The sequence below is a fragment of the Geotrypetes seraphini genome, chromosome 4 (assembly GCF_902459505.1).
Source record: "Geotrypetes seraphini chromosome 4, aGeoSer1.1, whole genome shotgun sequence".
Lineage (NCBI taxonomy): Eukaryota > Metazoa > Chordata > Amphibia > Gymnophiona > Dermophiidae > Geotrypetes > Geotrypetes seraphini.
In genome coordinates, this window is record NC_047087.1 from 278,381,635 (window position 1) to 278,399,432 (window position 17,798).

At 40.6% G+C, this 17,798-nt stretch overlaps 1 protein-coding gene across 2 annotated transcripts in view; it reads right to left on the reverse strand.

Annotated features, from left to right (window-relative positions):
• Window positions 1-17,798, reverse strand: part of EDRF1 (erythroid differentiation regulatory factor 1) — a 155,904-nt gene that overhangs the window by 99,819 nt on the left and 38,287 nt on the right. For both annotated transcript variants that reach the window (XM_033942621.1, XM_033942623.1), the window contains exons 8-10: window positions 7,831-7,942; window positions 3,223-3,370; window positions 3,027-3,135 (exon numbers count right to left, since the gene is read on the reverse strand). In XM_033942621.1, coding sequence (XP_033798512.1) covers window positions 3,027-3,135; window positions 3,223-3,370; window positions 7,831-7,942 — 369 coding nt within the window. The remainder of the gene's footprint in view (window positions 1-3,026; window positions 3,136-3,222; window positions 3,371-7,830; window positions 7,943-17,798) is intronic.

Sequence of the window (17,798 nt, forward strand, 5' to 3'; positions counted from 1 at the left end):
GAACTTTGGTGGAAAAAGAAAAAAGTTGGGAAATTCAAGATGGCTGCCATGGTAGTGTTTTGGTGGGAAAAAATGGCTCAAAAACACCTTAACTAAATGTAAAAAAAACCTCTGAACAGGATTTTAAAACAGAAACCTTCAAAAACAGATTTCAGACCCCCTCCCCCGATTCTGCCCTTAGGCTGTAATGGCCTTACTCACTGTGCCATGCTCTGAAGGTGCTGTCTGCCTCAGCTCTAAGAAGTAGCTGGATCTAGAAGAGTCCCTGCTTCAATCAGCCAGTCCTCCAAATGCTAAGATATTTAGTCTGCCAGGTGGACAGAAGGACTGATCCTCAACTCCCTGCAGAACCATACACACGAAGGAGTGGGGGGGGGAGGTGAGGCAAAAAAAACAGCTGACACCCTGAAGAACCCCTGCAGATGCCTGCACTCAAGGCCCTGTGATTCAGCTAAGCTACTAGGGATTTGGACCCCAAGTTCCACAAAGTTTTCTGTAGGCTGGCCAAACAGGTCCCTAATGGATTATCCTGCTGGCTGCAGACCCAAGTCTGCTTCTTCTTCATGCAGGCAGAGATTTTCCCACACTAGGGAGCTCTAGTGCACTGAAAGCCACAAAAACCACAAAAAATACTGAAAATAATAAAGAAATATACAGAGCAGATCAGAAAGACACCTTCTGGCTCGTGTGCACAAGGAAAAACCGAAGGGGGCAGCAGAGTCCTCTGGAGGGGGAGGAGTTAAAAACCTGGAATGGATTTCTTCTGCACAGCTCGCGAGAATATCCTACTGTCCAAAATGACACAACTATTGCACTAGAAATCCCATTACCCCCTTATTAAACTAAAAATAAAATATTTACCTTACATTTATTATCTTTATTTTTCCAATCATTTTCCAATCTTTATTTTTCCAATCATCTTGTTCCGCATCTCTGGTTCTGCTTCCCTGCTCTGTGTATTCATTCTTTTTCTCTCCTTTTTACTTCCTGCCTTATATCCATCTTTCACAATCAACGTTATCTTCCATTATTCTTCTTCCTTTTCAAATCTGTCTAGTTTCTATCTCTTCTTTTATCTTCCCTGCCATTCATGGGCACCATCTTCCTTGGGTGTATCCTCTTCCCTTCTCTCTTGCCTCCCCTCCCTCTCCTCATTACTCTGAGCTTAACATTTCTCTCCTTCCCTCCTTTGTCACCATCTCCCTTATTTTTTCCATCACTATTTCCAAATTCTGGCAGTCTCAAACATTACCCTATCCCCCTCCCCATCTGCACCTCTTTCTCCCAGCAAATCTTCCTGTGATGCTCTTCTCCCTCCCTCCGTAGTTGAGTATATCTTTCTCTCATGCTCTCCTCCCTTGTTGTATGGTCGGCTACCTCCTTTCCTTGTTAGGTCTCTCTCCTTCCTTCCTCCCTCCCTCTGTGGTCTGGTCAGTCACTCTCTTTCCTTCCCTCCCTCTATCCATTTATAGCCTGCTGGCAGTGCTAGCAATTAAAGTAGAGCACTGCCGGTAGGCTCACCACTCAATAGCTTCTCGCGATCTTTTCAGTCTCAGCTACCCCAGAATAGCTGATATAACTTCCTGTTCTGGTGTAGCAAGGACTGAAGACACCACAACAGATGAACTAAAGAGCCTGCTGGCAGTGCTCTGCTTTAATCGCTAGACCTGCCAGCAGGCTATAAAAACTTAGTTGGAGGAAGGGAGGGGATATAGTGGACTATGGTGGGTGGTAGGGTGGAGAGGAGGCGCTTTAATCGCATTATTAATGCATTAAATGTGAAGCCCTAGTCAAAATGAAGGGAAGGTAGTAAGGCATTATTTTGTATCATTTTTTGGTTGGGTCTCTGCTGCTAAGCAAGATTTTAGGAGATATATAATGCATTTTAGTAAACCCAAAAAGGGGAGAAAAAAGGCTTTACATTAACACTGAAATATTTTCAGTATAAACTACCTGGGTTTGTAATAAAAAGAACTTAAAACCTTCCTGATAATTTGCTTAAATACACATCCCTCAAATGCAGCAGAAATGTTCAGAAATACAAACAAGATCAAATAGTTGTTAACTTAAACAAAAATTTCAGTCACTCACAGCTTCCCCCATCACTTGTTAAATGCACAGACCATAAAATATATATTTTAACACACACGTATTCAGTCTGTGCCCTCTTAATACAAATATTGCTATAAAACCAGCTTGTGTGCCAAGACTATAATACATTCATTTATAATTTTTACTTATTCATTGGTCTTCAGAAGTGCCAGTATTAACCAATTGGTTTGAGTGGCCAAATACTATGCGGCACTAGCCTCCTCATTAGACCGTTATGTTTTATATAAAGTGCTTTAGTGCTTCTATACTTCAGTGCTTGAGTAAATAAATAAATAATCTTTCAACTTATCTTTTTTTTCTACATTTTTTGAGCTTTCCCTTTGTCAATAGTTATCGGGAAGGGACCTGTCATTCCAACATGTTTCGCCCGAAGGCTCTATCAAGAAAAAGTCCCCCCTTTTGCTTTAGCTCCACACCATCCCGATCATTGTCACAAAATTTCCAAAGATCGGGATGGTGTGGAGCTAAAGCAAAAGGGGGCAACTTTTTCTTGATACAGCCTTCGGGCGAAACATGTCAGAATGACAGGTCCCTTCCTGATAACTATTGACAAAGGGAAAACTCAGAAAATGCAGAAAAAAAGGTAAGTTGAAAGATTATTTATTTATTTACTCAAGCACTGAAGTATAGAAGCACTAAAGCACTTTATATAAAACATAGCGGTCTGATGAGGAGGCTAGTGCCACATAGTATTTGGCCACTCAAACCAATTGGCTAATACTGGCACTTCTGAAGACCAATGAATAAGTAAAAATTATAAATGAATATGTTATGAAGTACTGCTTGTGGAGAACACGAATGATGGCATAATAGTATAAAGGACTGCTGTACATATTACTTAAGACTATAATACGACACCTTAAACATGAGGCAAAATGTGCTGGTTTGTTTCTCAGAAAACATACAGTACTTACTTGTATAAGAGGATTGCTACTGGCATGGTGAATGGGTTTTGGTATTTATCTTCTGTTTCTTCGCAAAGAGTGGTAAGGTCGTATAGTTTTACTATGTCACTTCCACTAGCTGAAAGACAACAGTTCTTATTAGCTTCTGCTATTAGTCTCAGATACTAAATATGATTCATCAGTCAGGGTAATCAATGTTTCTTACCTTTGAAGAGCCAGTATGTATGCCCCTCTTTGGTACAGTTAGACTTCAGGAAAGATAAAATGTTCTGTGCAATATCTTTGATCACTTTAGTAGAGAAATTAGAGTTTTCCAAACTGGGAATATCTTCTGTCTTTATCATTTCATATTTCTGCAGACAGTTTAAAAAGTACAAATATCCCCCAAAGTATCATGAATATATATATATACCAAGAGTCCTCAACATGTTTACATTCAACATTGCTAATCTAGCACATACAGAGAGAGCGAAACTTAAAAAAAAAACAAAAAAAAAAACATACACAAATAGAGTAAGGCAAAAAAAAAAAAAATCTAAGCTCCTAGAGTTTTTTTCTATTTTCTTCAGCAACTGCTTTGAATTTCAACAAGAAATTTTACATACTTAGTCATCATATTTACATATTACTATTAAACAATATTTAATTATCTTAAGCTAGGTAGATCATACTTTTTTTTTAATTCTTTATTCATTTTTAAACTTTCATCAAGTGTACAAGAATCATAATAAACACTATTAATTAGATCACTTGAACATCTTATCATTGTATCTTAGAAATATAAATGCAACCCTCCCTCCACCCTCCTTCTAAGCCCATTATTCATTATAAGATCATAAACCCTCCCATTAAACAACTTCCCCTCTTTCATCACTAAGTGGTGTATAATTAATAGAAAAATGGCATTTAATCATGACAAAAAGATGTTAATAAGAACATAAGAAGTTGCCTCCGCTGAGGCAGACTATAGGTCCATCCTGCTCAGCGGTCCGCTCCCGCGGCGGCCCATCAGGCCCATTGCTTGAGCAATAGTCTATACCTATCTATACCCCCCAATCCCTTTTTCTTCTAGGAATCTATCCAAACCTTCTTTGAAACCATTTAATGTTTTCTTGTCTACAACAGCCTCTGGAAGCGCGTTCCATGTGTCCACTACCCTCTGAGTGAAGAAGAACTTCCTAGCGTTTGTTCTAAACCTGTCCCCTTTCAATTTCTCCAAGTGCCCCCTTGTACTTGTGGTGCCCCTTAATTTAAAAAATCTGTCCCTGTCTACTTTTTCTATGCCCTTCAGGATCTTGAAGGTTTCTATCATGTCTCCTCTAAGTCTTCGCTTTTCCAGGGAGAAAAGTCCCAACTGCTTCAATCTGTCAGAATATGGGAGATTTTCCATTCCCTTTATCAGTTTGGTTGCTCTTCTTTGTACTCCCTCAAGTACCGCCATGTCTTTCTTGGCTCCCATATTTTTATAAAACTTTTGTACTTTCCATTCTGTACCGCCAATGATCTATATAAGTGACACAACGAATTCCACCAGAAATTAAAATTAAGTCTACTGTGATCTTTCCAGTTATTAGTAATATGTTGGATGGCAACTCCTGTCATGATCAACAAAAGTTTATTGTTACTCGATGATATCTGACTCTTTTTCCTCATGGACATTCCAAATATCACAGTATCATAAGATAACGCTACATGATTTTCCAATAAACAATTTATTTGATCCCAGATTGAGTTCCAAAAGGCTAAGATATGTAGATGATACTGATATTTTAGTATTACTACCTAGCAATTTTTGCGCTTTAAAAATGCTCAAGCTGAAACACAGTAAAACATCATCATTCACCGATCTCCATTTTGGACACAGATAACAGTATTACTTACCGTAACAGATGTTATCCAGGGACAGCAGGCAGATATTCTCAAATGTGAGTGATGTCATCCACAGAGCTTTAAAAGTGCATCGTCACTTTAAGACCTTAAGAAAGTTTGTGAACTGCCCACACCACGTATGCAAAAGTGCCTTCTTGCCTTATGCGGGCTCACAGCTCCTCAGTTCCGTAAGCAAGCTAAAAAGCCAACCAGGGGAGGTGGGTGAGTTGTGAGAATATCTGTCTGCTGTCCCTGGATAACACCTGTTATGGTAAGTAACTGTTTTATCCCAGGACAAGCAGGCAGCATATTCTCTCATGTGGGACTCCCTAGCTTACTAGAATGGGATAGGGGGAGTGTTGACCATTAATAAAATTAATTTTGCAATACTGCTTGGCCAAAGTGACCCTTCCATCTGGAACTGAATTCCAGACAGTAGTGAGATTTGAAAGTATGAACCTGAGGACCAAGTAGCAGCTTTACAGATTTCATCGATAGGAGTTGAGCATAGGAAAGCAAGAGAAGCTGCCAAAGCTCAGATCTTGTAGGTTTGACACAGCTCCCAGTTGCAGCCCAGCCTGAGAATAAAAGAAAACAATACAAACTGCTAATCCTGTAGAGATAGTTCTCTTGGATGCAGGACATCCCAACTTATTAGGATCAAAGAAAATGAAAAGCTGAGGAGATGCTCTATGTGTCTGAATTCTCTGTAAGAAGGAAGTCCAGGCTCGTTGGAAATGAGAGTATGAAGCACCGTTTCTCCAAAATGAGAATGAGTCTTAGGAAAGAACACTGGAAGTAGAGTAGAGCAATTTAGATGAGGTCCATGACTTGAAACATTGAGAGGATAGGATGATATGTAGAGGGGAGAACAATGATGCTTCCTGATGTCTTCGGTACTGCTCCAATGAAAAGGAACGCTCTCCCAAACTGAAGCCAATGTGATGCTCTGTCAAGAGTAAGTAGATGATCTAGACCAGTGTTTCTCAACACGCAGTAAACGTACCCTTGGGGGTACGTGGGCCGCTTGTTAGTGTTTTATAAGTGGGTTGGGGTTAGAACTTAAAACACAGCTTCAAAAAGTGGGCTTTCAGCCTGGATTTGAATACAGCCAAAGATGGACCCCGACGTACCAAGTCAGGCAGTTTGTTCCAGGCATACAACACAGCATGGTAGAAAGGACAGAGTTGGGAGTTGGCAATAGGGGAGAAGGATACAGACAAGAGAGACTTACGGATAACTAAAAGCTTTCATTCTTTGCTGGTATTAATGTTCATTTTCACTGTTATTACTACATATTTCAAATAAAGATTTAGAAAAAAAAACCATCATTCAAACAATATAATTAACAATGGCAGAATTTTGCAATCACTGTGACTGCTCAAAGAGTCCACCACCATCTTTAACACAGGCAGTCACTTTGGGAAGTTCTTAACAACTTTGTTGATTGGTCCCTATGGCAAGCTGTCCCAGATTGCCTGCAGCACTTCCTTGAGTTCAGCATTTGAAGTTTTGTGAAAGGCATTCAGCATTGCTCCCCAGGCAAAAGTCTATATCACTGTGACATCACGAACAGCTGATACCCTGTTTTGTTTTTTCGAATAACAGTAGTTTTACAGTGCAAACATTTTTGAACACATGAAAATCTCTTGTGGTCAGACAAAAAAAATCTGTAACTTCACCATGTTTAGAGATACTATTTACATTTATGCATCAAGTGGAAATGAGATTAACAACAAACAACGCTATAAAGTTTCATGATGAAAATCCAAGTAGTTGCTGAGAAATCAGGGGGTTACTTTTTTGCCTCACTCTATTTTATTTATATACAAGTGTTTAAGCCCGTTACATTAAAGGGTGCTAGAGTAAATGTGTCTGTCTGTCTTTCTTTCTGTCTCTCTCTCTCCTTGGCTGCTTTCTACACTCAGGCCCAATTGTCCCTTTCTATTCTCTTCCTTCTTCCTTCCCATGTCCTTAGTACCCCCAGTGCCTCCTTCCCATGTCCTTAGTGTCTCCTTCCCATGTCCTTAATGCCCCCAATGCCCCTTCCCATGTCCTTAGTGCCCCAGTGCCTCCTTCCTATGTCCCCTCCTCACTGCCTTCCAGCCTTTGTCCCACCCCCCTCCCCCAAAGCTAGCCTGCCTGCCTCCCTCCAGTGCCGAAGCCGAAGCCTGCCCCCCACCCCCCACACCCCCGGACTGGCATCCACTGCTGCTACTTACCGTCTGGGATACCGGTGCCTCAACCCCCACCCCACCCCCGGTCTGCCGCTGACCGCCAAAACTAAACCAAAAGGAAAAGGGTTCGCCGCACACAAACCACCACAGGTTTCAGCTTGAACGCGTCAAACACTGCCACAGAGCTACACATCATGGAGGCAGGGATCACGAACTTGTAAGTGCGCACGTGCGCTTAGGGTTTTATTATGATAGATATGTCTGTCTAGCTGAAGAATCTGAGTGCTTTCTAGTTACTTTTTTTTATCACAATTAAAGAAAAGATCTTATTTAAAAGAATCAGAATAAAAAAACTCTGGGATATTATATAGGATTGAATTTATTACTTATTAACCACCTTTTTCATGAAGAGATTCACCCAAAGCGATTTACAATTCATTGAATAGTAATCAGGTACTCTTAAGTATTTTCTCTATCTATCCTGGTAGGTTCACAATCTAATTGTGGTACCTGGGTCAATGGAGTGTTAAGTGACTTACCCTGATACACAAAGAGCAAGCTGGGATCAAACATGCAACCTCAGGGTGCTGAGGAAACAGCTCTAACCAATAGGCCACCTCCTCCAGCTGTTCACTTCTGTAAGCAATCCAATTCCCTTACCCAAACCATTTTGTACTTTTCCCCTACACACCAACAGTTCCTGAAATAACTGCTTTTTATTAAAGAATAAAAAAAGAGGGTAAGAAAATGTCTATAGAAAACCTTACCTGAACAATTCCATTTACATGAAAACACATCACAAGTTCTGGGACATTACATATCAAATTATCCAACCAATAGTCAATCCCGGTTAGCACATTAATTGGTTTGTTGTTATCCCTATTAGAAAAAAACAAAACAAAAAAAACCCAAGGTATTAGCTGGATTTTGGAGCAAAGAATACATTTAAATATAATAATTATTCTTTCAAGATCCTAATTTATAAGAAAATTTTAAACGGTCCAATTCAGGGAACAGTACATTGCAATTGATACAAGAATGCAACATTTAAGAAGTTGAAAACTTTACAAAGGTCAACAAACATCACAGTAGGCAAGTTTAGCACCAACTTACAGCAAAAGCTTTTAACTATGATTTATATCAATCTTAATTTATCTTAAATTTGTTATTTAACTGTAATAGATGAGAACAAACACAACAAACTTAGCACTGCAAAACATTTACAGTCTGTAAAACTGAACAGTCCACCAGCTCCAAATACGAGGGTGGTTTGAAAAGTTTGGTAAAAAGGCAAGTTAAACAGCATAGTCTCCAACGAGGGCTATACATGTAGTCTGGCGAGTTTCCAGTTTTTGTTCCATCAGAAAAATAGGTTTTGTCAAACTCTGCAAAATACTTATTGACAGCATTGATGACTTTTTTTTTTTTATATTCTTTATTCATTTTCATATCTTACATCAAGTGCACAAATTATTAAATTACAACAAATTATTACACAATATCACTTTTATATCTACTACATAAAATTCTAAAAGTATTTTTGTCCCCTCCCCCCCCCACCCTTCACATCCTTTCTAATCACCCTATACACATTATATACCATATTATAACATATTTTGTAAAATTGTTTCCATTACCCACCCCTCCTGATGTGCCATAAAGAAGACGGAAAAGAAGAAGATAAAACCTGATGATCATTCACTACAATATTTTGTCAATGGCCCCCATATTTTTATAAATTTAGTATATGTCCCTCTTTGTATTGCTATTGCTTTTTCCATTTTGAATATATGACAAATTGTATTCCACCAAAATGTATAATTAAGGTTACTATGATTCTTCCAGTTATTGGTTATATGCTGAATGGCAACCCCTGTCATGACTAGTAAAAGCTTGTTATTTTCTGGTGAAATTTGACTTTTTTTTCTCATCATCATTCCAAATAACACTGTATCATATGATATTGCTACATGATTTTCCATCAATGCATTAATTTGAGGCCAAATAGCATTCCAAAAACTTTTAATGTGGGGACAATGATAAAGTAAATGATCCAATGTCCCAGGATCCAGATTACAGTGCCAGCATTTATTGGACTTAGAACTATCTAATTTTTGCAAACGTACAGGGGTCCAAAACACTCTATGTAACAAAAATAACCAAGTTTGTCTCATAGATGCTGACACTGTACATCTCATTCTCCAAGACCAAATTAGTGGCCATTGAGATGCAGTAATTTGGTGCTTAATCTCAATGCTCCAAATGTCTCTTAGACCATTTTTTGGTTTTTTTATTTAAATATCCAGATAATAATTTATACCACAATGCGGCTTGATGTCCTAGGAAGTCTGCTTGGAAGCATAAGAACTCCAAACTATACTGATTATTCAAAACAGCATTGATGACTTAATGGACTGTATCACCATCTCATGGAAATTTAACAAACCACCCTCGCATATCCTGTCACATACTTATATTAATCTTATAAGTGCTACAGCATCACAAATGATTATCAAACTGTCCAGTAAGCTCTCTCCCTTAAGCAAGTGTTCTTCAATTCCAATAACTTGTCTAAGATGCTTCATATCTGATGCTTCATATCTCTTTGTTCCGTGCAATTTACTGTTGAGCAATTCTAAGGTTGCTATTTCGTTCCCAAAATAAGTGACATTTATCTGTGTAGCATACAAACAAGCATTTTTGCTCTCTGGACTTATTCCCATCTTCAGAATTCTCCAAATGTACCAAGTGGGATAAATTCAGTTTGTGTATTCATAACTCTAACCCTTCCTCTGTACCTCCTCCCAAAATGATTGTCCCAGTCCAGACACATACAGTATGTATATAATCCCCCTGCAATAAACGCATCCCCTCCAACACACATGGTCTGCCAAGCTAAACCTTGAAAAAAAAGGCAGAATGGGTACAATTGGATCGATTATTCACTCCATCAAAAATTACAAAGCCATCAAAAATTGCAAAAACTAGGAGACACTAGAAGTTACAGGGAATACTTTTAAAACCAATAGGAGGAAATATTTTTTTCACTCAGAGAACAGTTAAGCTCTGAAACACATTGCCAGCATCCTTGACTACTGCAACATCATTTACCTCAACGCCACGAAGAAAACCACCAGGAGACTAAAAATAATCCAAAATACCGCGGTGCGTCTCATCTTCGGCCTAAAGAAATGGGAACACGTCACCCCCTTCTACCACCAACTTCACTGGCTGCCATTTGAATCTAGAGTCCTTTTTAAATTCGCATGCTTCTGCTACAAATCAGTAAATGGTTCAGCACCAAGTTACATCAATTCTCACTTTAGCCTCTACAACACAAACAAGAAATCCCGTAGAATTCAGCTGTTCGCCTTCCCGTCGCTAAAACTCTGCCATCTTAAAAGATTCCTAGACAAAACCTTCGCCTTCCAAGCAGCTAAGCTCAACCCATGGCTTGCACAAATGATACTCGAGGCCCCCACTTACCTCGGCTTCAGAAAATCACTCAAAACCTACCTATTCGGCAAACAAGACTCCTAACAACCCCCCCCCCCCCCCGCTTACATTACTACTCACCCCCACGCCCTCCCCCCCGCTCTTCTCCTCCCCCGAATTGCTTCCCTCTCCCTATCTTCCCACCGCCCGCCATCCCCTGTCAAGTTTGGTTAACACTTGTTTATATCCGATAAACTACTTATATCTGATAAACTGTCTATATCTGATAAACTGCTGTAAATCTGCTTTAACATTTGTTTTTATCTGATAAATTGTTTATATTTGATAAATCAGATAAATTGTTTATATCTGATAAATTGTTGTAAATCTGCGTGTCAACGCAGATACTACTGTAATTGATGTAAACCGCCTAGAACTCTCCGGTATGGCGGTATATAAGAATAAAATTATTATTATTATTGTGGTAAGAGCGGATAACTTAACTGGTTTTGAAAAAGGTTTGGACAATTTCCTGGAGGAAAAGTTCATAGTCTGTTATTGAGAAAGACAAGGAGGAAGCCACTGCTTGCCCTGGATCGGTAGCATGGAATGTTGCTACTCTTTGGGTTTTGGCCAGGTACTAGTGACCTGGATTGGCCACCATGAGAACGGGCTACTGAGCTTGATGGACCATTGGCGAAAAAGGAGGATGGAGAGATTGAAAGAAAAGTATATGGCAAGTTTGAGTGAGTATAGGATTCTGCTTCAGATTGCTCAGCAGGGATATTACCAACAGGAAATCACCCAGGTGATGACTAAACCAAGAGAATTATTTCAGCTTGTGAAACAGCTTATTTGTAATGAAGCAGTGGAGAAATCAGAGTGTTCTTTCAACACTGATGACCTCAATTGATACTTTGTTGCATTCTACAAGCTATTTCACCTGGCAGCTGAGGATGGGCATGTTGATTTGGATATGTATGGGGCATGGAAGATATTTGAGATGGTGGAGGAGTCTATGGTTACTAAGATTTTGTGTGCCTGTAGACCAATTGGGTCACCCAGAGATATCTGTCCATTAGGTGTCTTATAAAGACTTAGTGGTCAAGCTACCACAAGTATTACAACATTGATAAGTTGCTGGTTATGGCATACTTATGTGTACATGGGATAGCACAAAGATATCTGGTTGATAGTATTCTGCCATATGTTCCTCCTCCAAAACTCCGTTCTGTGGAATATGGGTAATATGTTTGTACCGCCTGTCAAAACACTTGCGTTTGCAGGTGTTGAGGGCAAGTATGTTTTCTTGTAGAGGCCCTTAGGCATGGAATGAGATTCCTCTAAAAATCTGGGAGCAGGGAAATTTGCACAATTTTAAGAAATTAATGAAAAAGTATTTGTTTTGTAAGATGACATATGGGAACTGAAGTTTTATGATAAGTGTAAGCGCTGACCGCCGATATATTTTATTTTTATATTGTATATGATTATATTATTTTTTTATATTGTATGTGAAGTGATAATATTATATAAGTACTTTCTGGAACCAGATTTGTATAAAGTGGGATATAAGCCAATAAACTATAAACTATTCTTATGTACAGTACACGAGCTCCTGGCTTTCATTATATAGATAATAGTTTGGCATTAAATTTGTTGCCAGTCCACTTTGTCCAACTCCAAAGTACTCAAATCCTGATTCCATTTACACTTCTCCCTCCGTATCCACGGGGGTTAGGGGCAGAGCCGGTATGCAAATATTAAAAAACCGCGAATAATATTCGGGCCAGTTCTGACCCCCCCCCCACTCCCCCCCTCCGGCATCCCTGCGTTGCAGCCAAGCAGGGAAGGTAATGGACACATTTTTAGAGCACCCTCCAATCTTACACCCTGTATAGCCACACTGCCCACATATCGCATGCTACAGCCTGTGTTTTGCAATGAGCCTCTTTTTCTCACGTTAGATGTGTTAGCACTTAAGCCCTCTTACATCCCTGTAACCTTACCTGGTGGTCTAGCGGGCTTTCGGGGCACAAGCAATCTTCCTACACTCCTGCCCCGTGCAGATCGCTCATAGCAAATGGCTGCCTTGAGCTCCCGTCGTAGTCTCGAGAGACTACAGGAGCTCAAGGCAGCCATTTGCTATGAGCAATCTGCAAGGGGCAGGAGCGTAGGAAGATCGCTCCTGCCCCGAAAGCCCACTAGACTACCAGGTAAGGTTCTGGGGGCTGTAAGAGGGCTTAAAAATAGCCCAAAAAATTAAAATCATTAAAAATAATTAAAAATAAAAAAAATCACAGATTCGGAGGGAGAAGTGTATTCTGTTAACCTTGTTATGCCTCAAGCTCTTTCTCCCAAATGTTTATGCAAAACATAATTTAGTAATCAACTAACCCTTGTGCCCCAAGGCTGCTGATATTTTCTCTATGTGGCTCCTAAATCTCCCAAATTTCTGAATAAGATGTGTACATTGTTTTTGATTTCTTATTTGCCTGTTGCTGCTTTTCTTAGAAGTGTGAAGCAGATCTTCCTCTTGAGAAAGCCAAACAAAAGGGGAAACATGTATTGTGCTGAAGGATATTGTATTACACATACTGTGTCGAGGAAGGAGGAAGCTTTGGAAGATAAGCAGGATATTGTAGATGAACTTTTACGATTTGGATTATATTTGGATGAGACTTGGACACTTTGTGGATTTTATATTTTTGGGTTTTTTCTTCTGTTTTCTTTTTTGCACTTTAAGCACGAAGTACTTTTTGGAACTCAGCACTTTGGATTAGCAGTAGCTGAGGCCCAGGACTCTACACAGTTTCAGTTGAGATAAGTACCCCCTTTATTTGATGTTTACTGAATGCTATAATAATTTTTTTGAACTTTAGTTACTCTTTGAGTTTTAGCTGTTTTATGGCAGGAAGGGAGGAGTGCCATGATGTATATAAGCCTGAACTGGCAGAGACCGTGTCCTCATGCTTTTGAGTTTTTATTGACTATCACTGAGCACTATTAATAATTTATTTTTTAGATAAGGTTATTTATAAATAATAAATTCTCTTTATGTAGAATATTCTAAATCTCAAACATCTTTTGAGCCTGTCTCCTTTATGATTCATCTACTTCAACTGTAGGTATAATCTAATCTAATGTGAATAGGGATAGCATAGGTTGCCCTAAGTTTTTCAAGAACTTTTTCTGAGATCCTTTTCATCTGTCCCAGCGACCTGAGTCCCGCTGCTGTCCAAGAGGGAGGTTCTCTGAAATAAGGGATGAAGATATTAGAGGTGAAAATTCCTTGCTATTGACCATAATTTTTTTCATAACTCATCTTCAAATTCTAATAAGTGCAATAATGGAGCTCACCCTAATCCATTTCAGCATAAGTGTAGCGGAGTCATCCTATATAATAAAACCCTAAGGGTTTCGTGTTCCCTGCCGCCGTGGTGTGTGATCCGTGGCCGTGTTCCATTTTAGAACCCAGCGGCAGGGAACACTCTGGCCACTCCCCTCCTCCCGCCCTCACTCACCAACCGCTGCTGCTGGAGAAAGCTGCAGGCAAGCTCTCTCCCAGCGGCGCCAGAGCCGCATCATCGCCTCCCAGTACCGCTGCCGACGCCGCTCTTCAAAGGAGTCTGGTGAGAATAGCGGCCGCCTGTAACAAACTTCGCAGGCCGCTCAGCACCTCAGTAGCACGTTTCCTCTGACATACGCGATCGCATCAGAAGGAACTTGCTACTGAGGTGCATAGCGGCCTGCGAGGTTCGCTACAGCTGGCCGCTATTCTCACCAGGCTGCAAACGAACATGCTGGACAGGGGGAGCAGGTAAGGGGCGCTGATGGGCCGGGGAGCAGGGAAGAGGGACACGGGGAGCACGGAAGAGGTGCTGATGGACGGGGGAACAGGAAAGAGGGACAGGGGGAGCACAAAAGAGGTGCTGATGGGCCAGGGAGCAGGGAAGAGGGACAGGGGGAGCACGGAAGAGGTGCTGATGGACTGGGGAGCAGGGAAGAGGGACAGGGGGAGCATGGAAGAGGTGCTGATGGACCGGGGGGAAGGGAAGAGGGACAGGGGGAGCACAGAAGAGGTGCTGCTGGACAGGGGGTACATAAAAGGAAGGAAGAAGGGCTACTGCTGGACAGGGGGAGCTGGCAAGGGGTGGTGGTGGACAGCGGAGGAAAAAGAGACAGAAAGAAAGAAAGACAGACAGAAAGCAGCCAAGGAGAGAGAGAGAGAGAAAGACACATCTATTCTAGCACCCGTTAATGTAACGGGCTTAAAGACTAGTAGTGTAATAAAGCTGCCAATCATGGTCTACATTTCTTCTAGATCAGTGGTCTCAAACTCGCGGCCCGGGAGCCACATGCGGCCCACCAGGTACTATTTTGAGGCCCTTGGTATGTTTATCATAATCACAAAAGTAAAATAAAACAGTTTCTTGATCATATGTCTCTTTAGCTATAAATTACAATATTATTATTAAGACTTAGTCAAAAGGAAAGATTTATAAACTATAGAGTTTTTACCTCATGCAAAATTGTCATTTCTTTAATAAGACATTAACTAATTTTTCTGAGGCCCTCCAAGTACCTACAAATTCAAACTGTGGCCCTGCAAAAGGTTTGAGTTTGAGACCACTGTTCTAGATCATTCCACCTCTGCTCTGGATCAGATCCAAACCAACCTCACAGTCAAACAGTATCTGGCATCTCTAAATTTCTCTCAAGAGGAGCAGAGAGAAAACCAAATATCCATGATATTGACAGAAATGCTGATTAGCTTGCTGCTTACCATCTGAAGGACAGCATCCAACATCATCCAAGTGTCACTCTTCCCCGCATAAAGCTCAGTCACTTCTGTGAGGTCACTTGAAGCAGAGAGAGAACCAGTGATTTGCGCCATTGTGAAGAGTGTTACTTGGCTTGCTGTGTACCACCTGAGGGCGGCATCTGGCAGCTGAGCGTCACTCTTTCCCGCATCTTTGGTGAAGTTATGCTTATCTAAGTGCCACTCTTCAGCTGCTTCTGGAGCCATAAAGGAGCTGGAGGAGCCAAGCACACTGCCTAGACCATCTGTAAAAGGCAGTGGCGGAGTAGCCTAATGGTTAGTGCAGTGGACTGAACTTGAGGAACTGGATTCAATTCCTACTGTGGCCGCTTTTGACCTTGGGCTCCATTGCCCTAGGTACAACAAAAAAAAACCTCCATAAAAAAACTTGTGAGCCCATTAGGAATAGAGAAAGGCAATATATCAAATCCATGACCCTTACTACATTTTTGTGTAGATTATAGTGAAGTGAAGTGGCAAGTACTCCTAGAGCTCTACGTCCTATGAACAGTTATGTTACCATGGGCAAATCTCCTTCTGCTTTTAACTGCCCATCATTCAGACACCTCTAAGTTCAGGGGACAGGCCTATCCCCTTCTCCACCGAAAACATCCTTGGCTATCAGGCATAAAGGGCTTTCTCTAGAAGGCTTGCCCCTGTCCAGGATACAGTATCCTCAAAAAATAATAAATATTCAAAAATCTGTTAAGGTATTACCAACTATGGTTAGAGGCCCTGATATTTCACAGATTAAACCTGAATTTGTCAATGTATTCTTGGCTGATATTTGACATGTTATTTACTAAGACAGAAAGAAGATACTTACCTGAAGCAGGTTTCTCCAAGGACAGAAGTTAAATATTCTCACATGTGAGCGACGTCATCCATGGAACCTGGTATGGAAACATACCAAGTGCACTATCACTTTAAATTTTAAGGCAGCGCCCATACTACGCACGTAGCGGTACCTTCCCTCCCAAAGTCAGCTTGCGGGACTAGCAATTCAGTAACAAAGCTAAGAAGCCAAATAGGGGAGATGGGCAGGTTGTGAAAATATATACATGCTGTCTTCAAAGAACACCTGCTACAAATAAGTATCTTTGCTTTCTCCGAGGACAAGCAGATATAATATGCTCACATGTAAGCCTTCCAAGCTGCCAGGATCGTGACTCTGGAGGAAGCAAGGAGGAAGTGGTTGGAGGAAAAGTTGGCACTTAGGAAGTAAACAGATTTTGTAGAACTGCTTGCTCAAACCAACTGTTTCTTCTGGAGCTTTGCTCTAAAACAGTAGTGGGAAGTGAAGGTATAGATTGAGGACCAAGTGGCCGCTTTCCCGATGTCCTCAACAGATGTAGAGCAGAAATGGGCTATGAAGCCACCATAGCCATTACATTACGTGTTGTAACATGGCCCCTGTAGAATCAGCCCAGGCTAAGTTTATGCATCTAGGAGATACAGTCTGCTAGCCAAGTGGAGATGTTTCTCTTGGTAACATGAATTCCAAGTCTGTTAGGGTCAAAAGTAGTATGTTAGAGCATGTTTGCAGTCTAAGGTATGGAGAGATGCTTCATCTGGATGAGAACATAATTTCGGGAAAAACACAGGTAAAACTAAGGACTGATTAAGATGAAATTCCAAGATGACCTTTGGGAGAAATTTTGGATGCGTCCAAAGGACTATGTTATGGTAGAATCTTATATAGGGTGGATCTAATACAAGTGCTTGAAGTTCACACACTCAGCTGCAGCCGTAAGGATATGAGAAAAACTACTTTCCAAGTTAGATGTGTGAGTGAGCAGTCCTGAGTGATTCAAAGGTAGACTTCATAAGAGTGGATAGTATGTGACTGCTTATTATGTAAAAACTGTTGATGTATTATGTTGGTTCAAATAGCCTAATTAAGACTTAGAATTGATTTAATTTTGGGTTATTGTATTTTAAAGAAAATTTTTCAATAAAAATATATTTTAAATATGAGCAGAGAGTACTACATTTAGATCCCAGGCTACAAGCAGGAGCTTGATAGGTGGTTTAGTATGTTAAAGTCCTTTCATAAATCTGGATACCAAGGGATGAACAGAATGCAGCTTTATTTATTTATGGAGAGTGAAACACACTAATGGCACTGAGATGAACTCAGTTAGTTTTTAAGTCTGAATTAAAAAGGTGAAGGAAGAAGGTAGTCCAGAATGCATATGAGTGGATATATGACAGATTTAAGAGACTGGAGGTCACATCAGGCAGTGAATCTAGATCATTTAAAACAGTAACACTTGTGTGTGCATGTTTTTCTGGATGCTTCAATAACATCTGACACTGGAGCAGAAGGTAAGGAGAAATTAGGTTCCTACCTGCTAATTTTCTTTCTTTTAGTCTCTCCAGACCGGCATAGCTCACTGATGGGTAGTAGCTCACCATGACCAGCAGGTGGAGACTGAGACAAATGTTTGGCTGTATTACAAGTGGGCTGTGCAGTCC